The following is a 26,849-nucleotide window of genomic DNA, read 5'->3' as shown; positions in this document are numbered from 1 at the left end:
ACACAATTGAAAATCTGAATATTAACTTTTGACTTCTGAGAAACTTAATAAAATACTAAAGTGCCAGCCATTGACATGGAGGTTAATATGGCTAGATCCCACACGGCCAGCTGTGTGGTTCAAGTCCTGCATCCAGTGGCTTGGAAGAAATACCAGGGGTGTGTGTGTGTGCTTGTGTGCCAAAGGTCCCAAGAGGCAAAGGGAGGAGAAGAGATTGCAGCATGGCAATGCCACATGGGGTATGCTTTTAGACTTTTCCCCCTTCTCTCTGTTCCCTCTTTTTCTCTGTCCTTCCATTTCTCACCAGTGAGCTCACACACTCTAAAGCAAAAAAAAAAAGAAAGAAAAGAAAACAAATACTTTTTAAAAAAGAAACTACTGTTGACCAAAGGCCTCACTGATAGCATAAACAATTGAATAATGTGTATTTTGTTCATTGCAGTATTATGTGCTGTATTCTTTTTTTAAATAATTACTTTTTAAATTTTATGTATTTATTATTCTTCAATTTGACAAGAGAAAGAGACAGAGACAAAGAGAGAGAGAGAGAAAGAGAGAGAGAGATAGCAAGCTGCTAGGTCTGGGACTTGAACCATGGTCAAATATGTGGGAATCCAGCACTTTAACTGCCATGCCACCTGCCAGCCCCTCTTCTTTTTTTAAGAATTATTTTATTTAACTTTATTTATTTGTTTATTTATTCTTTTAAGTTTTTTTTTTTTTTTTTTTTTTTTTTTTTTTTTTTTTTTTTTTTTTTAATTTGATGGGCAGGGGGCAAGGTTAGTGAGAAAGCAAGCTGCAGGTCCAGGACTCAAATCACGGTCAGCCATGTGAGAGTACAGTGCTCTTAACCACCATGCCATCTGACAGCCCTTATGTGTTTTATTCTTATATACTTACATAAGTTAGAGGAAAGAATGTTACTAAGGAAATCCTAAAGGAAAATACATGTATAGTATTACATTCTATTTATGCCATAATCTGTTTATTAGATGAATCACTGGGCCAGCAGGTAGCATGGTGGTTAAGGTGCTGGATCCCAGATGGCTGACTCTGTGGTTCAAGTCTTAGACCTGGTGGCTGGGTGCGTGTGCATGTGTGCCTAGAATCCTAGGAGGAGAATGGAGGAGAAGGGATTGTAGCAGGTCACTCCCCTGGGGAGTGATATCTCACTTTCCCTCTCTATATATTTGTCTCCAGCAAGTATATGTCCTCTGGCAAAAATCTAAAACAAAAAAAGATGAATCATCAAGGCCAGCAGACGACATAGTAGTTACAATGCTGTAATCCTACATGGCTGACAGCAGTTCAAGTACCAGACCACTGGCTTGAAACTCAACAGAGGTGCATGCATGCATGCCCAGGATCCCAAGAGGGAAATGGAGAAGGGAAGTGCAGTATGGCCATCCCCTCTGGGGGTTGGTTTCTCACTTTCCCTCTCACCATCTCTTGTCTCTCTCCGGAGAGCACACATGCTCTAAGGCAAAAAGCTCTTACCAAACTAAAAAAGAAGATGAATCATCTATAAGTACCTACATCAGTATTACCTTATGTATACACATATATAGTACTAAAAATAGATAATGTGAAAAAGTATTTTTCCCGAATTGGCTCAAATCTCTAAAAGTTCACATGTAAGTGGACCTGAGCAGTTAAAACCCCATTGTTCAATGGTTGATTATATATGTAATATTTTTAGCATTTGTTTAAGGTGCTACAAAGCAGATTATATGCATGTGCTTATTAATTTCTTGTGTTTATAGTAAAAAAAAAAAAATGGAATGTTCCCACAGCATCCATCAGTTATTTTTACTTTACGTTTCAGAATATTCTTCCTCCCTTACCATTTTTTCTTTTCTTCTTGTTTATTGTATTCATAGAAGCTAAGATAACACAGATATTTATGTTTTCTTGATCTTACCAGAAAGAATAGAAGATTTTCATGTAACTTTTTTCATAATAATCACTAGTGACTAGAGAATGCCACCCTGTAAGGTGTATCTAATTTTCAAGAATTTAAAATTTTTGGGAAATCTGTCTTAGAATCAATGAAATAGAATATGCTCTTTGTTTTTCCCAATTGTTACAGAATGTGGTTAATTTCTGAATTCCATGTATAGTATCCACAACTTCGTTTGGGGCTGAATTACAAAGTTCTTAGCACATTTAAACATACTTTAAAAAACAAAATATGGGAACCAGCACGTGCCATGCTGTTAAGGCGTTGGACACCCACATGGCTGACTGCAGTTTGAATGCCAGACCTAGCAGTTTGAAAATCATGCCAGGCACATGTGTGTGCATGCCCAAAATCTCTAGAGGAGAATGGGGAAGAAGAGGTTGTGACCTGGCCATTTCCCCCAGGGAGTGATTTTTTTACTTTCCTCCACTATCTCTCTGGCAAGCACATACGCCCTATGGCAAAAACCTTAATTAAAAAAAAAAATACATACATGTGCTTCTAAGAATGATTTGAGGTTGGAGTGAATGAAACTTCTGTTTGTTTTTCTTTTTTTTCTAATTGTCAGAGAGCATGTGTGCTTAACAGAGAAAGAGAGAGGGAGAAAGCACCCCACAATGGAGTGTGGTCATGCCACAATCCCTTCTCTTGCATTTCTCCATCCTCTTAAGAACTTGTGCATTCACGCATATGCTCCTGGCATGTAAAACTTTGATTTACAGAGAATTAAAACTGAAGTATTTCCCAGAAACCATGGTTAAACTCACTCAAGTGTTGCCATTCTTCAAAGGTCACATAGTAGATATATGACTATGGCTCCCCATTTTTGTGTAAAACTTTGTTTACAAACCAGGCAACTTGACAGGTAATTTTGCAATTTTGTGGTTGCCAACTCTTGACCTAGATTCCTTTCTCAGAACATTGGAGGCACATGATAGTGCCCGTTAAAGGCTGTTTTTGAATTGAAAGTTATGATGGAAGAAGTTACAGTGCAGTTTAAGAAGGAAAACAGACCATAGGAATAAACAGGCATTAATAGGAAGGAAGTTGTTGGAACCTTTTTGCCCTAGGTTTTTTTCCATAGGGCATGTACACTTGCCAGAGAGAGTTGGAAAGTAAGAAATCACTCCTTAGAGGATCCTTATAAAACTGTATTATGTGGGATGGCTCTGAGGCCTGGAGATTGAGGCAACCAGATTCCACGTGGCCAATTCAAGTCCGAGACTGGCTGCTTGAAAAAACATACTGATGCATGCATGCCCAAAATCTCCAAAGGAAGGAGAGAGAGAGAAAAGGAGATTGCAGTGTGACCATTTCCCATGAGAGATCCTTTCACTTCTCTCTCTGTCGAACATAGGCACCCTCTAGCAAAAGAAAAAAATAATAAAAATAGATTGTAAGTTTAAGAGGGGTGTTCCGTAGAGTAGACTTTTCAGTAGTTTGTCTTAACATCCTCATTCTGAAAATGTTAAATATGAGTTTTCTTTCTTTTAAAATTTTTTAGAGAGATTTTTGCTGTAGGATGAGTGCACTCCCCTGAGAGAGAGACAGAAAGTGAGAAATCATTACTCAGGTAGGGTGGCCATGCCACAATCCCTTCTCCTCCACTTTTTTTTCAGGATCTTGGGTACAGATGCACATGTGCCTGGCATGAGTTTGAAGCCACCAGGTATGGGATGCAGCCCACAGTAGGTCGTGTGGGAGTCCAGCAATGTAACCATTATGCCATTTGCTGGTTCTCAGTATGAGTTTTCTTTTTTTTGGGAGAGGTTTTTGCTATATGGCATGTGCACTAGCCAGAAAGACAGAGAGAGACAGAGAGATAGAAAGCGAGAAATCACTCCCCAGGGCGGATGGCCACGCCGCAATCCCTTCTCCTCCATTCTCCTCTCAGGATCTTGGGCACGCACACACACGCATGCGGCATGAGTCTCAATCCACAACTTCGTTTGGGGCTGAATTACAAAGTTCTTAGCACATTTAAACATACTTTAAAAAACAAAATATGGGAACCAGCACGTGCCATGCTGTTAAGGCGTTGGACACCCACATGGCTGACTGCAGTTTGAATGCCAGACCTAGCAGTTTGAAAATCATGCCAGGCACATGTGTGTGCATGCCCAAAATCTCTAGAGGAGAATGGGGAAGAAGAGGTTGTGACCTGGCCATTTCCCCCAGGGAGTGATTTTTTTACTTTCCTCCACTATCTCTCTGGCAAGCACATACGCCCTATGGCAAAAACCTTAATTAAAAAAAAAAATACATACATGTGCTTCTAAGAATGATTTGAGGTTGGAGTGAATGAAACTTCTGTTTGTTTTTCTTTTTTTTCTAATTGTCAGAGAGCATGTGTGCTTAACAGAGAAAGAGAGAGGGAGAAAGCACCCCACAATGGAGTGTGGTCATGCCACAATCCCTTCTCTTGCATTTCTCCATCCTCTTAAGAACTTGTGCATTCACGCATATGCTCCTGGCATGTAAAACTTTGATTTACAGAGAATTAAAACTGAAGTATTTCCCAGAAACCATGGTTAAACTCACTCAAGTGTTGCCATTCTTCAAAGGTCACATAGTAGATATATGACTATGGCTCCCCATTTTTGTGTAAAACTTTGTTTACAAACCAGGCAACTTGACAGGTAATTTTGCAATTTTGTGGTTGCCAACTCTTGACCTAGATTCCTTTCTCAGAACATTGGAGGCACATGATAGTGCCCGTTAAAGGCTGTTTTTGAATTGAAAGTTATGATGGAAGAAGTTACAGTGCAGTTTAAGAAGGAAAACAGACCATAGGAATAAACAGGCATTAATAGGAAGGAAGTTGTTGGAACCTTTTTGCCCTAGGTTTTTTTCCATAGGGCATGTACACTTGCCAGAGAGAGTTGGAAAGTAAGAAATCACTCCTTAGAGGATCCTTATAAAACTGTATTATGTGGGATGGCTCTGAGGCCTGGAGATTGAGGCAACCAGATTCCACGTGGCCAATTCAAGTCCGAGACTGGCTGCTTGAAAAAACATACTGATGCATGCATGCCCAAAATCTCCAAAGGAAGGAGAGAGAGAGAAAAGGAGATTGCAGTGTGACCATTTCCCATGAGAGATCCTTTCACTTCTCTCTCTGTCGAACATAGGCACCCTCTAGCAAAAGAAAAAAATAATAAAAATAGATTGTAAGTTTAAGAGGGGTGTTCCGTAGAGTAGACTTTTCAGTAGTTTGTCTTAACATCCTCATTCTGAAAATGTTAAATATGAGTTTTCTTTCTTTTAAAATTTTTTAGAGAGATTTTTGCTGTAGGATGAGTGCACTCCCCTGAGAGAGAGACAGAAAGTGAGAAATCATTACTCAGGTAGGGTGGCCATGCCACAATCCCTTCTCCTCCATTCTCCTCTCGGGATCTTGGGTACAGATGCACATGTGCCTGGCATGAGTTTGAAGCCACCAGGTATGGGATGCAGCCCACAGTAGGTCGTGTGGGAGTCCAGCAATGTAACCATTATGCCATTTGCTGGTTCTCAGTATGAGTTTTCTTTTTTTTGGGAGAGGTTTTTGCTATATGGCATGTGCACTAGCCAGAAAGACAGAGAGAGACAGAGAGATAGAAAGCGAGAAATCACTCCCCAGGGCGGATGGCCACGCCGCAATCCCTTCTCCTCCATTCTCCTCTCAGGATCTTGGGCACGCACACACACGCATGCGGCATGAGTCTCAAACCACCAGGTCCGGGATGCGAACCGCGGTCAACTACGTGGGAGTCCAGCGACATAGCCATTACACTAACTGCTGGTCCCCTGAGTATGAGTTTTCTAATCTGAGTGATGTGATTATTGGAGAAGCAGATTGAAGGGAAAAAAATGGATTTGTAGGGGCAAGGAGCTGATGTAGAAGTAAACCATGACGGTCTGCAAGGCTTACCCACATGGAAAGGTTTCAGGTTTGCATCTGGGTACCTCCATGAATACTACTCAGGGAATACATGTACCCGTGATCCCGAGCTGGCAAAAGATAGCTAATGCCCTGTTGAGGGTGTTGTCTTTCTAGCTCTGTCTCTCTTTCTCACTTACTCATGGAAGAAACAAACTTTAAAAAGGGGTGGGGGAGAAATTGGGGACCAGCAGGTAGTGTGGTGGTTAAGGCACTCCCACAAGGCTGACCATGGCTGAAGTCCTGGACCCAGCAGCTTCAAAATCACACCAGGCACACATGTGTGTGTTTGTGTGTCTCCAAAATCTGAAGAGGAGACTGGAGGAATTGGGATTATGGCGTGGCCATTCCCCCAGGGAGTGATTTCTCACTTTCCTTCCCTCTGCTGCTCTCTGTCTCTCTCAGGCCAGCATATGCACCCTATGGCAAAAAAAAACAAAAAAAAATTGAAAAGCTGGGGGTGGGGAGTTGGTTTCAGTGGCAATAGAAGAAATCCAACAATTAGAATGCTGGCTTGAATTTTGGTGAGGGGGGGTCAGACCTCAGTAATCTGTTTCATTCGCATCATTGTTCTAATGGAATTGCAGGCATGAACGAGTTAATTAGTTAGCTAATTTTCTTTTCTTTTGGAGAGGTTTTTGCTATAGGGTGCATGTGCTTGCCAGAAAGAGAGACAGAGAGATAGAAAGCGAGAAATCACCTCCCAGGGGGGATGGCCACGCTGCAATCCCTTCTCCTCCATTCTCCTCTCGGGATCTTGGGCATGCATGCACACGTGCCCAGCATGAGTTTAAGCCACCGGGTCCAGGACTTGAACTGCAGTCAACTACATGGGAGTCCAGTGATATAGCCATTGCGCTAACTGCTGGTCCTGTAGCTAGCTAATTATTGGCAGTTTCCAACTAGAGACTGGGTCTTTTGATTTAACAGCTTTTCACCAGGATTGTCCTCTTAACTGAAAAATGAGACATGCCTTGCAGGCAGCTTAGCTTCTTTCAGTACTTACAGTTCACTGATATGTATTTAGTCCTGTATTATATTCTTTAGGAACTATTTGGTCATTATTTGTGAAAGTATACTGCTTTTGAGTGGATATAGTCATGAATTATAATGGATATTTTTCATTGTTTGCTGAACTGAGTGTGTCTGACTAGACTCTCGCTGTTCTATACATCTCTATTCAAAGTGATCTCTAGATCTGTAGTTAATTCTAATGTTTCAGGAGTTGATTTTTACTTATTATGCTAGAATCCAGAAATTTTATAGTAATGAAGCTAACATGTATCATACAACTCATCTCATTCATTTCTCCTGTCTTATCTCTTTCACTGGCTGAGGTCTTATGTCACACCAGCTGTAGTTTCATGTATTTTATGCATTTTTTTGGTTGTTTCAGGTAGAAGGGTAAATCCGTCTTATTCCATCTTGGTCAGAAGTAGAAGTCTGATTTGATTTTTCTTTTTTTTAATTTTTTTCTTTTTTTTTTAGGTTTTTACCATAGGACGTGTGTGCTCACTGGAGAGAGACAGAGAGAAAGTGAGAAATCAGCCCCCAGGGGGTAGCCACATTACAATCTCTTCTCCTCTGAGGGTTTTGGGCACATGGGCCAGGGATCAGTTTTCTTTTCTCTCTTTTTGTTTTAATGATTGAATTTTATTTTTTATTATCATTATTATTATTATTTAATTTGACCAGAGAGGGAGGGAAAGTGAGAGAGCAAGCCATTAGGTAAAAGTGATAGTTTGAATCTATGGCTGGCCATGTGGGAGTCCAGCACCACCTTAACTATCATGCCACCTGCCAAACCCCTCCCACCCCCGTGTGATTTTTAAGGCTCCAGGTCTAGGATTCGAACTGTGATCAGCCATGTGGGAGTCCAGCCACCTTACCACCACACCACCTGCTGGCTCCATTGATTTTTGTTATAAAGCAAACTATAGTAAATCACTGGCCTTTACTCAGTTTGTGGATTTTATGAATTCATGTCTCTTTTGTATTTTCTTTCATAACTATTCATGTCTCCTTGGAATGAGACTTCAGAATATATAAAGGTAAGCTCATCTGACAGAAAGGTTTAGAGGCAAGCTTGTTTGGAAGTTTCTGTATCCTTATTATGGCAGTTGGTATTAGTTATTGTGGAAATTTCTATCTTCATTCCTTCTTTTCCTAACGTTTTCTTTGTCGATGTCATACTTTCTTGTGTGTGTGTGTTTTTCCCCCTCTTCCCTTTTACAACAAAGCTATCACAACAGAGGCCAGAAGATGCTGTTGAATTTCTGTAATGATTAAACTATTTATTCTGTGCCATTTGTCATGGTATCCACTTGCAGCCTCTGGCTACTAAGGACTTAAAATATAGCTAGAATGACAGGAATTATATTTCTAATTTCAAATTGAAGACCCTTATAATGGTAGATATTGGACTGCCTAAGTCTAGAAGGTAACTACCTATATTATCCCAGTCTAAGGAGGAATATTGTAATGGAGATCTCTAATATAGGAGGATAGGCTTTTTGCATAGTAAATACATAGCTGGAGAAGTAAGGCCTGACTTATAACAGAAGAAAGGAAAGGAAAGAGGAGAATTGGGAATTAATACATCATTTAGGAATGAGTTTGGCTGTGCATGTCAGAATAAACGATTTATAGTTGTTTCACCTAATAAAGATTTTATGTTATTTTATTTATGTCACTATAAGTCAGTGAGCATTTCCATAATGGTAAAATACTTTAGCCTTTTAAAGTAAGTAATTCTAAACTGCTTTTTGTGTCTGCTTAGAGATTACAAAATTACTGTTTCAATTTTAGGCAGGAAGAAGAGGAAAGGCAGAGGCTAAAAATATGGAGAGAGCCTACCTAGATAGTTTTGTTTCTTTTTAAGTTTTCACCAGAGGTTGCATGTGCTTGCCAGAGAAAGAAATCACCCCTTATGAGGGATGGCCAGACTGCAATCCCTTCTTCTCCATTATCCTCTCAGAATTTTGGGCATGCACATACACATGCCAGGTGTGATTTTTCAAATCACCAAGTCCAGGACTTGAACTGCGATTGACCATATGGGAATCCAGTGCCTTAGCCAACATGCCACAGCTGGCCCAGTATTTCTGTTTTATTTTAAGGAGATCATCAGAAAGTTCCATTTAGGGGACTGGTCCTGTAACACAGCACTTAAGTGCTATGGAGAAGAAGCCAGATCCCACATGGCTGACCAGGTTTCAAGTCCTGACCCAGCAGCTTGAAAAACATGCTGGATGCATGCTGCACGTGCCCAAGATCCTAATGGAATGGAGAACTGGAGAAAAAAGAATTGTACAACCAGGCTGCATTGGGGTTCTCTTTCTCTTTCATGTGTGCACCCTCTCGCGTTAAACAAATTGTTATATTTGTCTAGAAATTTGTACTTACATTTCTTTGGCCAAAAGGGAGCTACATGGCTACCCTTACTGCAGAGGAGCTAGAGAAATACAATGTGCTTTGGGGTTTTGTTTTGTTTTGTTTTGTCTTTAAGGCTTTCACCATAGCATGCATACACTTGCCGGAGAAAGACAGGGAAAGTGAAAAATCACCCCCTAAGAGGGATGGCCATGCCACAGTCCCTTCTCCATCTCCTCTTAAGAATATGCCCAGCGTATTTTTTAGGTAGCTCCACCTGTGCAGTCAGGCATGTGGAATCCAGCTGCTTTAACCACACCACCACTGGCTGGCCTAGGAGATACTGTGTTTTAACTGAGTGCTTTGCCTTTCTAAAGGGAAGTTAGTTCCCACTAATAGGGACAAAATATGAAGAGTAGTTTGGTGTCTGGTAGTATCAGCTATGGTCTATTTCTATAGCTGCTTAAACATTTGTCCATACTCACGGACAAGTTTCATTCACCTGTGCATCCATTGCCAAATTCAGAACATTTGCATGACTTGCAGTCCTCTTCTTCAGGTCTAAATAAGTCTCTTGGTGTTTTGGTAACTTAAAACAAGAAAGTATTGGGTTATCAGAGAAGTCATGAGGCATTTTGCATAGAAAAACAGAAAAAATTTGTGACTTTTCTGACAACCCAGTAATTTATCTTCCCCCAACATCACAGTTAACTTACTTTTGTTTGGAAAAAGGGAAAACATGCATACATACTCAGCCATGATACACTGATCCATCAAATATTTGCTAAATAGCAGTAGCATGTGGAAGTTCCAAGTAAACCTCATCACCAGCCCCTGATACTGATCTCAGGAGAATCAGTCTTGCATATTGTCTTCCAAAGCCCCGGTTCCCATGTATTGCTACCTCTGAGGTGAGCAGTGGAAGATGCCTTTCCTTGATGCTTGAGTAGCCTTTGTAGCAGACTTCCTGTTCAGTGAGTTCTTTAGTGGTGGTCTTAAGAGAATAAACATAGATTCTTGATTATTCTGAGTAGCCTTTGTAGCAGAATTCCTGTTCAGTGAGTTCTTTAGTGGTGGTCTTAAGAGATTGAACATAGATTCTTGATTATTCTGAAGTTACTTAATAGTTAAGCTCCTTCAGCTATTGAGGAGGCTTCCAAACTATTTCTTATGGAATCCAAAGGTCTTATCTAAACATAAACTTGAAGGTTAAAGATTTATTTTTACCTATGGACCTCTGTGCACTTTCCGTCTCAAGTTTGGGTGCCTTGAAAAAGTTCTAAGAGTTAAATCCAGTGGTGCTTATACCTTTGTTTAACAGAAAAGTTTTTTGTTTTTGTTTTTTTTTAACTTACTATAGGATGTGTGGGCTCATGGTGGGGAGGGGTGAGAAAGCACTGACCAGCATGGATGACACACTGTCCCTTCCCCTCCATTCTCTGGATGTTGGGCATGCACACACACTTGGCACATTTTTCAGACCACCAGGTCTGGGACTTATGGTGCAGTCGGCCATGTGGGATTGATCTGCCTTACCATGTGGGATTGATTTGCCAGAAAATTCTTATAAAAGGTCTTTGAGAAAGGCAGTTCTTATCTCCTAAAAAAGCAATAGCTCTCTCTCTAGCCATTTGTTTGTCTCTATAATATATAATTATCTTTGATTAATGTGAGTTGCCAAATTATGGGACTTTCAGTCAAGACAGATTTTTCCTTTTTACTTCTGCTTATAGACTGACAGAGTTTAACCACTGGTACTTAAAAGCAGGACTTGTGAGCAGCTACATGTGAGAAGACAAAGATAAGACTTACAAATTTAAAGAGTATATATTAAAATATCTAAGCATATGAGAAGATTCTTCTTGCCACTTTATCTTTATTTGTATGTAAATTAAATCCATAATTTGTGATTAGTTTTGCTTAGTTTTAAATAAATGAATTTATATAAAAGAATTACATATAATCCAGCAAATTATTTGAGGTCCTCATTAATGGATAGAATCTAATTTGTGCACATTGACATAAAGTAAGTTAATGCCATAGCAATGATCTGAAGAAAATTCACTGGGTTTCTTTATCTCTTTGTAATGTCTTCATATTTTATGCAAACTGTGCTGTATGTGCCAGAATAAAAAAGCAGAAGCAAATTAAAATGGAATCTGCTTTTTCCCTCTAACTGAAATAAAGCTTATGGTTAGATTTAATAATATACCTCTGAATCTTATTTCATAATTCCTCTTTGAAGAAATTCATTGTTTGTGATGCCATGATAGAACCGATTAATTGGTGTTCATACTTGAGAACATGATAGAAGGTAAAGTTCCCATTAATACTTCACAGAATTCTCCCAACTTAAGATTATGTATCTTGATTCCATGTAAAATAAGTTCCCTTATTTTATATCCTTCACTTAACACCTTTCTGTTCCCAATAATAGACATACTCTCAAAACCACTGACTTGTCAAAACTTTTTCCTTTGGCATGAACAATCACTTTTTATCCTCCTTTAATATTTAGGATTTCTACTTTTAAAAAAGGGTAAAATGCAAATAACTTTTGTATCTGCAAGCTGCTTGGTAGCTCTTTATACTAAGAACTAAGAGCATGTTACTGATGTAACAAACTATATTTGTTATAACACAATGTTCACCCATTCACCTCCTATGAAGAGTTGTGTACTGGGTTATTTTTTGTCATTTTTTTTTTTTTTTGCTAGGAAGGATTTTCTAGTTAGAGGCTGAGATAATCTATGTTTTGGGGTCACATGGTGTGTGATCTTGCTTGTTTAGTCAACCTCTAAATTCATGCCTGAGGCTGAAACCTAGAATGTGAATCTGTTAGAATCTCCAGTGAACAAGAATCACTGGTAAGTGATTTTGTTTTCCACTCCCATGTAAGCTAGTGCATGTTCTGTTTTTTTTTCTTTTTTTTAAATTTTTTATTTTTTGGAATGGGTTTATTTATGTATGTATTTATTTTTTGCTCTAGTATGTTTATAGAATGTTGAAAGCATTAGAAAGAGAAAAGTTTAAATAAGCCCGTCAGTTCATTGTTTTTTTCTCTATATGATTTTGTTTTATTTGGAATATTTGTCCTATGTTCAAACCATGTCTAATGGAAATATGTTTTCTTTCAGGATATCCTTCTTATTAATGTAGTAATTGAACAAATGATCTGTGATACTGATCCTGAGCTAGGAGGTGCAGTTCAGTTAATGGGACTTCTTCGTACTCTAATTGACCCAGAGAACATGCTGGCTACAACTAACGTAAGAAATTACCCTGAGATACAGATGTCATACAAAATTACCCTGAGATACAGATGTTTTAGCCTTGTCACTTTTAGGTAGCTTTATAATAAAATTTTGAGAAGTGACAAATAGTAAACTATTTATGCACTTGGTATTCCAGTAGCAATGGTGTTACATTTCTGTTTTGTTTTGTTGCTATATATAGGACACATGCACTTATAGAGAGAAAAAGAGAGAAAGTGAGAAATCATTCCCTAGGGGATGGCCACACTGCAAGGCCTTCTCCTCCATTCTCTTCTCGGGATTTTGGACCCACACACACACATGCCCAACATGCTTTGCAAGCTGCCAGGTCTGGGCTCCAATCATGGTGTCAGCCATCTTGGATCCAGTACCTAAATTACCATATCACCTGCTGAGCCAGCAATGTTTTTTGTTTGTTTGTTTGTTTTTTTAAGAAATTTATTTATTTAACTTTATTTATTTATTTGACCAAAGAGAGAGAGAAAGTGAGAAAGCAAACTTCGAGGTCCGGGACTCTAACTGTGGTCAACCACATGGGAGTCCACTGTTAACCACCACACCACTTGCCAGCCCCACCAATGGTATTTTTGTAATGATTTATTTGTGTAGAATATAAGATTGCAATCTATGTAAAATGTTCCCATTTATGGCCCTTGGCCTCTATATGTTAACTTTTTTTTTTTTTTTGGAGAGGTTTTTGCTATAGGGCGCGTGCGCTCACCAGACATACAGAGAGAGACACAGAGACAGAAAGCTAGAAATCACCCCCCAGGGGGGATGGCCACACCGCAATCCCTTCTCCTCCGTTCTCCTCCTGGGATCTTGGGCACGCTTGTGCCTGGCGTGTTTTAAGCCACCGGGTCTGGGACTCGAACTGCAGTCGAATACAAGGGAGTCCAGCGACATAGCCATTACACTAACTTCTGGTCCCTATATGTTAACTTCTTAAAAATGATAATGCAGGGCCAGCAGGTGGCATGGTAATTTAAGGCAGTGGACTTCCACATGGCTGACTCAGTTTAAGTCCCAGACCTGGCGACTGGCTTTCTCACCCTCCCTTTCTGTCTCTCTGGTCAAATTGAATAATAATAATAAATAAATAAATTTAAATAAATAAATCTAAAAAGTTTTTTAAGTGATAATGTGACTGGTAATGTGATTATACTTAATGCTGACCTTTATACTTAAAATGGTTAAGTTTTATGTTATATGATATTATTACAAAATGAAAAATGAAAAAAATTAATAAATAATCTGAACTGCAGGGGTCAAGAGATAATGTGGTGGTTAAGGGACTGAGAGACAAGAAGTGAGAAATCACAACCGTCCCGCCCCAGGGAGGATGGTCACATCGCAATCCCTTCTCTATTCTCCTCTCCTCTTGGAATTTTGGACACACACACACACACACACACACACACACACGCACACAGTGTGATTTTCAGGCCACCAGGTCTGGGACTTGAACTGTGTTTGGCCTTGTGAGAGTCCACCTCCTTATCCATCATGCCACCTGCTGGTCCCCATCATAAGCATGTTCTGAAAAAAGTTTGTCCTGACTGATTTCCTTGGAAAAATGTTTTATGATGCTATCCTGATCTTTTTTCTGGCTTTTGCTTTTAACTATGTAATATGAAATAGACTTAATCTTTAGCTCCACAGAAATAAGATTAAAAAGTAAATAGAACCAGTATTTGTTTTTTCACAGTATCATAAATTATTTGGTTTTTTGTGTCTGACCTTCACTGCTTTGTTTTGAAGATGTTTTTTATTCATTACAAAGGTAATAAAGTATTCTTTAACTCTGTTATTTCAGAAAACTGAAAAAAGTGAATTTCTGAATTTCTTCTACAACCATTGTATGCATGTCCTCACAGCACCACTTTTGACCAATACTTCAGAAGACAAATGTGAAAAGGGTAGGATTTCTTATTTATTTGCTTAGGATTCCTGTTTGTAGGAAGGGCAGGATATATATTAAAGCTATAGGCTATTTACTTGGTACTTTGTATGACAGGGAAATTACTCCTGAAAAGTTTAAACTGCAGCATAAAATCATGATAGCCCTTGTTTCTTAGTATCTGCAGAAGAGAATGATAAAATTGGGGGGGAGGGGGAAATTACACAGTGAGGAAGAGAGAAGTAGATACTTAGCCAAGAAAGAAGATTGTCCCCAAAGTTGTTAGCTAATATCTAGAGTGAGTAATAGCAAACAGTATATAGCCTGCATTAGAAAATTCAAGGGAATTATAATTTGAGGAACAGTTTGGCAGTACAATAAAGCTTTATTTCATATCAAAACGTAGGTTAAAGCAAAAAAAAATTTCTTAAAAAGAAAACAAATTCTTTAAAAATTGTAACTTAACCTCTAGATGCACAATCATATGCCAGTACAAGGAGGCAAAGCCTTCTTTTAGTATATATATTTTAATTGCATTTTCATATTATCTTTTTTTGCATAAATTACCATAACTCAGCTGCCATTTCTGGTTTTAGCTTATTAGAGTGAAAACCTAGGTGTTTTTGTTTTTTATATACAGTCTGAGTACAGAATCCTACTGTGGTTTTAACTATATCTTTCAGGTATTTATAGTTGTGTGTGTGTGTGTGTGTGTGTGTGTTGTTGGTAATATTTTTCCCCCACTTTTTTTTTTTTTTTTTTTTTTTTTGAGAGAGATTTTTGCCATAGGGTAAGTGCAGTCACTGGAGAAAAAGAGAAAGTGAGCAACCACCCCTCAAGGGATAGTCATGCCATAGTCCCTTCTCTTCCATTTTCCTCTCGGGATTTTGGGCACACCCACACTTGAACCTAGTATGAATTTTAAGCCACCGGATGCAGGCCTCAAACCATGGTCAACCAGATGGAAGTTCAGCACTTTAACCTCTATGCCACCTGCTGACCCCGCCAGCACTTTTTTGAGTTACATATTTATTTTCACCATAGATATTAGAGTTTTCTTAAATTTCATCAGTCTGTAGTATTTAAATCACACTATCACAGTATATACTAGCATAAACAAAAAACTGATAAGCATACAACTTAACTGGTATAGTCAGAAACATGTAGGGGCATACTAGAGCATTAGCCATTGTCTAAGTATGTTGGTTAACTGCTGTCAATATAGGGAAGATCAGTTAAAAGTATGTTTACAAAATTAATAAAAATTGTAGCATGGGTATATCCTATATAATACCATCAATTCTGTTGTTGAGCATGTACCCCAGGGAATGTTTGCACGTATGCATGACTGGTATAAGAATATTGTTGCATTGTTTGTGGTTAGAAAATGACAAAGTATGGTATATTCATATAATGGAGTACTACATAACAGTTAAAATAATTGAATTTCAGTGTATCAACTAAATAATTATCAATAATACAAAGTTAAATACAAAATAGGTACAAAAACCTATCACAGAAGATTTTATTGCAGTTATTTCTTCCACTTGTGGAAATGATATAATGCATTTTTAAAAATAATTATTTTATTTAACTTTATTTGTTGATTTTAGTTTGGCTAGAGAGGGACAGAGAGAGATAGACAGAGAGAGAGAAAGAAAGTGAGAAAGCAAACTGCCAGGTCCAGGACTTGAACCACAGTCATCCATGTGGGAGTCCAGTGCCTTTAACCACCATGCCACCTGCCAGTCCCAAATAATGCATTTTTAATGTTCATTTAAAAATAAATAACAGAAGGGGCCAGTAGGTGGGGTAGTTATGGACTCTCACGAGGCTGACTGCAGTCTGAGTCCCAGACCGGGCAGCTTGAAGTTCATGCCAGGCACATGTGCATGAATGCCCAAAATCCCAAGAGGAGAATGGAGGAAAAGGGATTGTAGCATGGCCATCCCAAGGGGTGATTTCTCACTTTCTGTCTCTCTCCAGCAAGCACATATATCCTATAACAAAAATCTCTCAAAGCAATAAACTAGAGAACAGAAATATATAGATAATAGTGTAATAAATATCCATAGATTCCCTAGTTACTTTATCAATACTAACTTGCCATATTTTTTTCAAATTTTTTTTTGTTTTAGATTTTTGCCTTAAGGTACTTGTGTTCATGTAAGAGCAATGGAGAGAGAGGGAACGTGAGAAATCACTCTCCAGGGGGATGGCCACAAGACAATCCCTTGTCCTCCATTCTCCTTTCAGAATATTGAGCATGCACACATAATGTACTGGGAGTGTTTTTCAACTCACCAGGTCTAGGACTAGAACCAGAGAATTGGCCATGTAAGAAACAGCACCTTAACCATCACACCACCTGCTGGCCTCAAATTTTTTTTTTAATGCCAGAGGCTTGTGTGCACATGACAGAAAGGGAAAGCACCCTAACCAGCCTAGTTATGCTACAATCAATCCTTTTTCCTCCAGTCCCTCCTCCCATCAGTAACCTAGACATATACACACATGCTCATCCACTGTGTAAGCCTCCAGGGTCAAGACTGAAATCCTGGTCAGCCATATGGGATCCAGCTTCCTCTGCACAGTACTTAACCACTGTGTTGTGGAGCTGGACCTCAGATATTTTTTTCTTTTTGACCCCAGATTTTTTTTTAAAAGAAAAGAATATTGCAAATAGCTGGAGTTTCATTTGTACCCCTTCACATAACATGGGGAATGGTTCTTATTTTTATTTTAGATTCCTGTAAAGCATTCAGTCATATAAATATGCTGTAATTTAGCTATTCTGCTAAATTCATTCATTTCTGGGACCAGCAGGTGACATGGTGGACATTCCCACATGGATAATCATGGTTCCAGTCCTGAGCTTGGTGGCTTACTTTTTCACTTTCCCTCTCTTTCTGTGTGTCTGTCTCTCTGGTCAAATTAAAATGAATGAGTAAATAAATAAAATTAAATAAATAACTCTTTAAATAAATAAATAAATAAATAGATCCTTTAAAAATAAATAAATAAATTCATTTCTTGGTTTTGGCTGTTGTGAAAATAATGCTATAATATGCACTCTTGTTTCCCTATGCAAATTTGCCTAAATGAGCTTTAGGGCATATGTCTAAAAATCAGAGACATACTTGTAATGTCCTACTTATCTTTTAAGAATATTCAAAACATGAACACGTTGTTAGCATGCGTTATTCTGAAATTGTAAAAATTATCATATTTTTTATTTTATTTATTTGCCAGAGAGCATGTGTGCTCACCAGAAAGAGACACACATACACAAACACCCTGCCATGGGGGGTTGGTCATACACAATCCTTTCTCCTTTGTTCCTCCCTTCTTTTAGGATTTTGGGCACACATGCCCAGCATGTTTTTCAAGCCTCTGGGTCCTGTACTCAAACTGTGAAGTCAGCCATGTGGGATCTAGCCACCTTAACCCCCACATCACCAGCTGGCCCAAATACTTATATTTTCTATTTTTAAAAATGAAATGCAGAGGGACCAGCAAATGGTTATGTCGCTGGACTCCCATATGACTGAATATGGTTTGAGTCCCAGATCCAGAGGCTTAAAATTCATGTTGGGTGCCTGTGCGTGTGTGTGCACGTGCTCTACCCCAGGATAAGAATGGAGAAGAAGGGATTGCTGCATGACCATCCCCACAAGGAGAGATTTCTCACTTTCTGTCTTTATCTTTCTCTGTCTCTCCAACAGAGCAAAAATTTCTCTTTAAAAGACAAAAAAATGAAATGCAGAAACATAACCTAGTTGTTGGAGAAGGCAAAAAGATATATCAATTTTGTCTCTGGATGTAATCTCACGTTTGTTTTTTTTTAAAGAATATTTTTGCTACATTGTCTTTTAATAATTACACATCTGGGGCCAGCTGGTGGTGTGGTGGTTTAGGCACAGTTCAAGTCCAAGACCCAGCAGCTTGAAAAACATATGGGGCATGTGCCCAAAATCCTAAGAGGAGAATAGAGAAGGAATTGTAATGTGGCCATCCTCCCTGTGGTGTGACTTCTTATTTTTCCTTTCTCTCTGTTAAACACGCTCACAGAAAATTTAAAAAAATAATAATAATAATTCCACATCTGCACCCAATTTTGTAAAACATTGTAGATGAGGTTATACCATTGACCAACTCCTAGTGGTTATTATGACAGTAAAGGAGATCTGGTTAAAGATTTGCTTTGTATATTATGAAGAACTAGGGAAATGAGAGGTGTTGTTACTGAACTGGTTGATTTTAATTTTCTTTTATTAGATAATATAATCAGACCTAACAAAAACAACACCATTTGTCCCGGTAAGTATAAATTCATATTTTATGAACTAACATCACTTACAAGCTTTTTCCTATTCAGTGTATAATGCATGTAAGGAAAGCATATTTCAACATACAGACAAAATCCAGAATAGATTTCTTTTTCCTTTGAAAAATTCCTTATCCAATATAAAAACTGAAAAACCAGTTGGGATTTTGTATTTGTTTCTTTCTGTAAACTTATTTTCTGACTTTGTTATGAGAATGTGTTGTCTAAAATTTCAGGACTTAGTTACTGTTTTAAAATCTTTTTGTTTTAAAACGAATTATTTTAATTTTATTCATTTATTTATTTTATTTTGACCAGAGAGAGACAGAGTGAGAGAGAGAAACCAAGCCGCCAGGTCCAGGACTCAAACTGCAGTTGTCCATGTGGAAGTCCAGTACCCTTAACCATCATGCCACCTGCTGGACCCTTGTTTTTAAAATCTCTAAGGCTAGTTGGTTAGGCACTTAAGTCTAACCTAAGTCTAACCTTACTGTTAATGAACCTGAATCTAAATACTATTGCTTCTGTATGGATGTGCATACCACATTTGAGTCTCACAGCATTGAAGATATGTATGCTGTGTGTACTTAGCATCCCATCTTTTCTACTGGGCTCGTTAAAATTTGGAAGAGCGAGTTTCAAAAACAGAGGCTGGGGTCTGGCTGTGGAGTCTGAGCTGTGAGGAGGCTTCGGCAGGAATATTGGTTGCAACATGGCGAGCCCCTGTCTTTAAAAAACAAAAAGCTTTTGCTCTAAAATACAGGATGTAAGCTTTATGTATTCTCTATTTAGATCTATTAACATTATTTATGTCATTCTCATTAGATCTGACTTTCTTTTGTAGATAATTATCAAACAGCACAGCTACTTGCCTTAATTTTAGAGTTACTCACATTTTGTGTGGAACATCACACATATCACATAAAAAACTATATTATGAACAAGGACTTGCTAAGAAGAGTCTTGGTCTTGATGAATTCAAAGCACACTTTCCTGGCCTTGTGTAAGTAACAATTTAAATGAGCACTCTTAAAAAAAAAAGGTCTTTTTAATCTTAAGTAAACTGTTTCTTAAACTACCACAAAAAGAGGTGGTGTTATGAGTTTAGCACTTCTCCCCACACTTGTTATTACAGTTAACATATGTTTATATTTTATGTGGCCTATTTCTGTTTTATTCTCAAATACTTAAAACCTCTTGTGACAGGCACAACTTCTATTTAATGACTACCGTCCTTGAACAGAGGGTTGAAATTAGAGTCTGAGTTATAAATTGGAAGCCTGGTGTTTTAAAATTTAGCTACTGGTATCTGTAGAATAAATTAAACCACTAAAAGGAAAGGTTACATATTTAAAGATCAACAAATACAAAAATAAAGATTGGAATGCAGTCCTTTGTGTTATATAAGAATTTGGCAGTAATGTGACTAAATTTAGCTTTATGGAGCTAGGGAAAGGACTCATTTAAAGGGAATTAGAATATTGTAAGATGTGAAAAAGCCAAATTATACTTCCTACTCTTTCCTCTTACGCTTTTGCAAATACAGTCTAATATGCCACAATGCACATTTACCTAAGACAAAACAGCTAGTAAGCAATTGGTAAACAGGGGAATGGTATCATTATAATATGGATGTAGTGTTGCTTTACAAATGATTTTTCCACTGTATGGAGAGTAAAATAGTGGCAGTAGAATGTAGCCTTCAGCAGAAAAGTAAAAGTCCTTTAGATCTCTTATTATATTACTGGCAGCAGGAGTCCCTTTGGCTGTAATTTCAGAAAATTAAAAAAGAAACACCTGCTTCCAAAATCTCCCTCTCCCAGAGAGGCAGGGCAGTTTTGACTCTTGACAGGTTGCATCACTCCTTTGCCTATCTTAGTAACACTCCCCTCTGATTCTGAGCTACCTTCACTGCATTGCCTCAGCATCCACCAGTGCCTTAAGTACTGTCCACATTTGCATTCTGTGAGCTTTTTTCTTTTTCTTTTTTTTTTCTTTTTTTTGGGAGAGGTTTTTGCTATACGGCGCATGCGCTCGCCAGACAGAGAAGGAGAAACAGAAAGCGAGAAATCACCCAAGGGGGATGGCCACACCACAGTCCCTTCTCCATTCTCCTCTCAGGATCTTGGGCATGCGCGCACACGTGCCTGGCATGAGTTTTAAGCCACCGGGTCCGGGACACGAACCGCGGTCAACTACGTGGGAGTCCAGCGACATAGCCATTACGCTAACTGCTGTTCCCAAGGTTTTCATATTTTGTAATCTCAGTCTACCTGAGTAGATAATTTCCCTGAATATCAGTTCCTGGGTGTGGGGGATTTTTTTGTATCTCTTGAAACAAAATTACATAGGTTTTGAGTGGTCTTCCACCAACTCTTGTTTTTCTTAGAGCCCAATTGTTTTTAGTGTACAGTTTTACTTTTTCTTTTAGAAGAATGTATATGTTGTTTTATGGCCAAAACGCCTATATGATCATTTATATTATTGGGTTGTCAGGAAAGTTACGTTGCATTTTCGCATAAAAAAAGAAGTCCTTACTTTGCCAACATAGTAATTCCCTGTATTATTTTTAACTAGGTGCTCTTCGCTTTATGAGGCGGATAATTGGACTTAAAGATGAATTTTATAATCGTTACATCACCAAGGGAAATCTTTTTGAGCCAGTTATAAATGCGCTTTTGGATAATGGAACTCGGTACAATCTGTTGAATTCAGCTGTTATTGAGTTGTTTGAATTTATAAGAGTGGTAAGTTTATATTAAAGAACTGTTAGTGATTATATAGAGAAGAATTGGGTACCAGACAGTGGTGCAGCAGTTAAACACAATACTCTGCAAGGCAATTCCACCTGGGAAGGCTCCAGTTCAAGTCCAGAGGCCTTCCTAAGTACAGCGAGTGCGTGTTTGTCCCATGATCCAGGCTGGCTGGAAGTGGATTGTGTGTCAGAACTTTGTTTAGGGATACTGTGTTTGTGTCTCTCTCCCTCCCTCTCTCATGCTCTTTCTCAGAAGAAATAAATTTTTTGAAAATAATTATATGTAAAGAAGTAATTATATTTAAAGTAAAAATATTAAATGTAAGTAAAATTATTTCATTCCTTTTTCCTAAAATTGTTTATGCATGTGTTTTAGAATTTACTTCTAATAAACTAAAATTTCAAAAATCAGTTACTTTTTTATCCTTATTTGCCACATGGTTTCATAATGTTAATATTTTAGGTTGTGAAATTTACTAGTTTCTTAACACACATTTAGTAGTTTTTCTCAGTTTCATTTTTATTGGCCAAATATCTCAGAATCACATTTTGCCTCCATGGTCATTTCAATCAAGGATGTCATTCATGTAATCTTTAAGAAACTGGTTTTCTTTTGTAGGAATAGTGATAAAAAATGAATAGAAAGATTGAGGAATAATTCCTTTGGTAGATGTTGTACAAAATGCATAAAAGGTAAGATAGGACCCTGGAATTTTAAGTTGAAAAGACTAGGAAGATAAATGGACTACTCTAACTACCTTATTTTATAGAAGAGGGAATTAAGAAACCCAGTGTGATTTTAAGTAACATATGCAAGAACATCCATTTGGTTTTAGTAGCACATACAGTTAGAGCTTAAAGTTATGTCCCAACCCAGTTTCAGTCGATGAAAGATTTGTCTTTAAAAAGATCTGGAGGGGACCAGCAGGTGGCGTAGTGGTTAGGGTGCTGGACACTCCCACATGGCTGACCAGGGTTCAAGTCCTGAATCTAGTGACTTGCTTTCTCACTTCCTCTCTCTCTCACTCTCACTCTCTATCTCTCTCTGGTCAAATTAAGAAATAAATGAGTGAATAAATAAAATAAATAATGATTTTTTTAAAAAGATTTGAAAAAAAAAAAAGATCTGGAGAGAGATCTATATGAATAATAGGGATAAGACAGATAATTACAGAACCAGTACAACAAATTTACCTCTCCTGCACATGTTTACACTGAAACTGTTCCACCAAAGAAATGGCCACAAGGTGGGAAGGAACTTGAAACAGTAAAGTCAGAGCTAGAAATGTGTTGTCTAGTTTTGATTCTTAAAAATTGGATTTCTACTGATGACATCATTTTCTTATTAAAATTATCTGGCTGACTGTATTGTTTTTCTAAGAATAGTCTCTTGCCAAAAACATGACTTTTAAAAGGATGAAGAAGACAAAGTCTTTAGCCTTGGGGAGAAAGGAACGTAGTTAACTAGCTTGCTAGGTATCTTAATGCAGCCTCACAGTATGCTGCTCATGAATCATAACTTCTATCTCTCTATAAACTTTATTTTTTCATTTCTTTCTCCTTAAAAAATGTGGTAAGATACTGATAAAATACATGGGTTCACAACCCCATTCCTATTCCCATGACTGAACTTATTTTTTTGAAATGTGAATGGTTGATAAGTACACACTGAATCTGGAAGCTTAAGTTTTTTACTTTGTATATAACATAGAACCTCTTTACCTAGATTTCTAATTTTTATAAAATTTTTTTTGATTAAGAGGTCAAAAGAAACTAATTTAAAGACTTAAAATCCTTCATGCAACCCGATTATTATCTTATTAGAGAGATAACTTTTGTTATTTCTTACTACTTAACTAGGTCTATCTCTAAAGTCCTGATTCACAACTTTGTTTCAAATAAGGTAGTTTCTACCCATGCATTTGCAATTATCATTTAGAATTTAGTAGTTGTTATTATACTATCAGTTAAATTTTTTCACAAAGATTATGCCATTGGAAGACTGCAGAAATGGACAAATAGAATTTCAGAGAATTTATCAGATCAGTATATGTGACAAATCTATGTTTATTATTTCAGTAAGATGTCCCGATTTGATAGCAGTTAAAGTCATTAAAATAACACCTGTGTGTTGAAAATATAATTTTAACATCTCTAATCACTTAGCTCTTGATCAAATCATCCAACCTCTCTGAGCCTTGATAATGTTTTTACTGTAAAATGGGGATAACTTCATAGAATTGTGACAATCAAATGACATATGCAAAAGTGTTTTCTTAAATTGTAAAGTATTATATATAAATGGAGAACATAGAGAATACAAACTAAACCCAGAGAATACTTTTCAAATGTTCTTTATAGTCCCCTTAAGGGTTCCAGTGAATTACTTCCTTTTTCTAAGTTTTCTATGGAGTCTTGGCCCATGTACAGAGAAACTAGGATATTTATTTTTGGAGGGTGATTTTGGAAAATCTTTTTTTGATCAGCTTTGGAACTATAAGGGAAAATATTTTTTTAAGTTTTTCTCTTAACAAGTATTTTATTTAAAATGTAACTTTTGTGCTTATACAGGAAGATATCAAGTCTCTCACTGCACATATAGTTGAAAACTTTTATAAAGCACTTGAATCGATTGAATATGTTCAGACATTCAAAGGATTGAAGACTAAATATGAGCAAGAAAAAGACAGGCAAAATCAGAAACTGAACAGGTATTGTTTAAGTGTGTTGCATTTATAGCCTACAGAATTATGTCCAAAATCGTCTGTAGTTTAGATCTTACTTCTGAAATTTACTGAGGAATTTTTTTTCATATCACAAGATAGAGTTGCATAAAAGTAGCAGTTGTGAACTGCTACTCAATACTGTAATTCAGGATGGATTTTTGGCTAAGTTTACACAATTCTAAAATATTTTGGAGTGTTCACTGGCTACATCTTATATCATGACCAAAGTGATTTCTATATGATTTATATTCAGTTAAAATTACTTCAGTTCTCCTGGTTATACATATATTTTCCCTCAAATTTAATCTGGTCATGAGCTAGAAATCATTACTCAATATTTGTAACATATTTCTTACAGTGTACCATCTATATTGCGTAGTAACAGATTTCGCAGAGATGCAAAAGCTTTGGAAGAGGATGAAGAAATGTGGTTTAATGAAGATGAAGAAGAGGAAGGAAAAGCAGTTGTGGCATCAATTGAAAAATCTAAGGCAGAAGATGATTTTCCAGATAGTTATGAAAAATTTATGGAGACTAAAAAAGGTATTAAAAGTCTGAGCTTTTATGTAGCACCTCCTCTTAATTAGTACAGGAATTATTCAGTCGCTTGTGAATGTTTGGTCATAGTACTTTATAAACTAAGAAGAAACCCTGAATTTTATGCTAAATCACATCTTTTTAAAACTATGCACTTTTCCAAAACTATTTAAATGTTCTTAAAACTTGCCATTTTGTGATGCTGTTATTTACTATTTAGAATTTGCATTGTCTGCTTGTACTTTGTCTGCATGAGCAATAATGAAATCCCCAATAATAATAAATATAATATAGATCCATAGAAACCTCTAGAGCAGTCTGCCTCTACCTTTTATAGCTAAGAAAACTGAGCCCAAAGAAATAACTTAGCTCTTTGAAATTTTAAAATTATTATCAAGGTTGGCATAGGGGCCAGCAGGTGGCATAGTGGCTAAGGCACTGGACTCTCATGGCATGGTCAACCACAGTTTGAGTCCCGAACCCGGAAGCTTGAAATTTACATTGGGCACATGTGCATTTGTGCCCAAGATCCCAAGAAGAGAATGGAAGTGAGGGGATTGCAGAGTGGCTATCCCCCCTGGGGATGATTTCTCGCTTTTCCTCTCTCTATGTCTGTCTCTCCTTGGCAAACACACATACCCTATGGCAAAAACCTAAACCAAAGAAAAAGGTTAGCATAAAGATACAATAGCAATAGGAGAGAAAAATTAAAAATAAAATTTCTCTTGGATTTCAGATATGCTTAACTTGTTTTTTTGTTTTAGTTTTGGGTTTTTTTGAAAGTTTGGTTTGTATTTTTTTATTTGTTTTTTTCCCTTTTCAACTATTTAATAAAACTCATACAGGTAAAAAAAAACCCTTCATTATCAAATCAGAGTTATCTGATTCACCACGCTTTCAGATTATTTAAAAAGAATGTTCAGATGGAAACTGTCACAAACTGGACTTTTTATTTGTCACTATTAAAAGTCTGAACTTTAAATAGATTCTTGGACTGGTGGTTCATATCCATCAACTCATTCAACTTTGGTGCCCATCTCATCCTTAGTATCTTTTCCATAGCTACTACCTTCACCATGAAGCTCCATGAGTTTTCCCAATTCAAACTTGGGCTTCTTTAGCATTTTTATTTTTTTGATGAAGATATCATGGAGAGGGTAGATGGACTGGCAAGTCTTTTCTATGTCTTTTCCAATGCTGTCTGGAATCAGTTTATTGACCACTTCTCTTCAAGACATTTGTCTGCACCTCCCGGGTCATGATTTCCATCATCGTTTTCCGGATTTGGTGGACCTGCTGATGCTGGGCATAAGACATCTTCCATATCTGATTGTTGCACTTTTTAGTAAACCCAGCACAGAAGAGATGAAGGAAATAAGCATCGGTAGTCTTGACATCGACATGAGTTTCAATTATGGTCTGCCATTTTTTGACCATAGAACACATTTTGTCACAGGTGAGATCCATACCATGGAAGTTAGGCAGTTTTTGCCCTGAATGTCCCCAGTAATTAGCTTGAATTTCCTAAATGCAACTTTGTTATTCTGTGGATCTGCAAGGCTCACTTCAAACACACGGCCCCTAAGGCCATCAGACGCAATTTTGGTTCCTTGAGTCCTGGTAACTACTGCTTTCCCAATATTTCTTTCTTTCTTTCTTTCTTTTTCTTTTTTTTTTTTTTGCTGTAGGGTGCATGTGTTCGCCAGAGAGAGACAGAAAGTGAGAAATAACCCCCCAGAGGGGATGGCCACGCTGCAGTCCTTTCTCCTCCATTCTCCTCTCGGGATCTTGGGCACACACGCACACGTGCCCGGCATGAGTTTTAAGCCACTGGGTCCGGGACTTGAACCACAGTTGACTACGTGGGAGTCCAGCAACATAGCCATTACCCTAACTACTGGTCCCTTCCCAATATTTATTTATTTTTTTTTTGGAGAGGTTTTTCACTATAGGGCGCGTGCGCTCGCCAGACAGACAGAGAGAGACATAGAGACAGAAAGCGAGAAATCACCCCCCAGGGGGGATGGTCACGCCGCAATCCCTTCTCCTCCATTCTCCTCTCGGGATCTTGGGCA

The 26,849-nt window shown here is 37.7% G+C and overlaps 1 protein-coding gene across 3 annotated transcripts in view; it reads left to right on the top strand.

The window, feature by feature from the left end:
• PPP4R3B (protein phosphatase 4 regulatory subunit 3B) overlaps positions 1 to 26,849 on the top strand; it is an 80,062-nt gene that overhangs the window by 44,455 nt on the left and 8,758 nt on the right. For 2 of the 3 annotated variants that reach the window (XM_006159046.3, XM_014591805.2), the window contains exons 8-14: positions 12,392 to 12,523; positions 14,346 to 14,448; positions 18,708 to 18,749; positions 19,601 to 19,759; positions 21,334 to 21,503; positions 24,083 to 24,222; positions 24,596 to 24,780. In XM_006159046.3, the coding sequence (XP_006159108.1) occupies positions 12,392 to 12,523; positions 14,346 to 14,448; positions 18,708 to 18,749; positions 19,601 to 19,759; positions 21,334 to 21,503; positions 24,083 to 24,222; positions 24,596 to 24,780 (931 nt within the window). The remainder of the gene's footprint in view (positions 1 to 12,391; positions 12,524 to 14,345; positions 14,449 to 18,707; positions 18,750 to 19,600; positions 19,760 to 21,333; positions 21,504 to 24,082; positions 24,223 to 24,595; positions 24,781 to 26,849) is intronic. The other variant, XM_006159047.3, reaches the window with a different exon arrangement.

This window comes from Tupaia chinensis, unplaced genomic scaffold (genome assembly GCF_000334495.1).
Source record: "Tupaia chinensis unplaced genomic scaffold, TupChi_1.0 Scaffold000622_1, whole genome shotgun sequence".
Lineage (NCBI taxonomy): Eukaryota > Metazoa > Chordata > Mammalia > Scandentia > Tupaiidae > Tupaia > Tupaia belangeri.
This window is presented reverse-complemented; position numbering and strand designations above follow the sequence as displayed.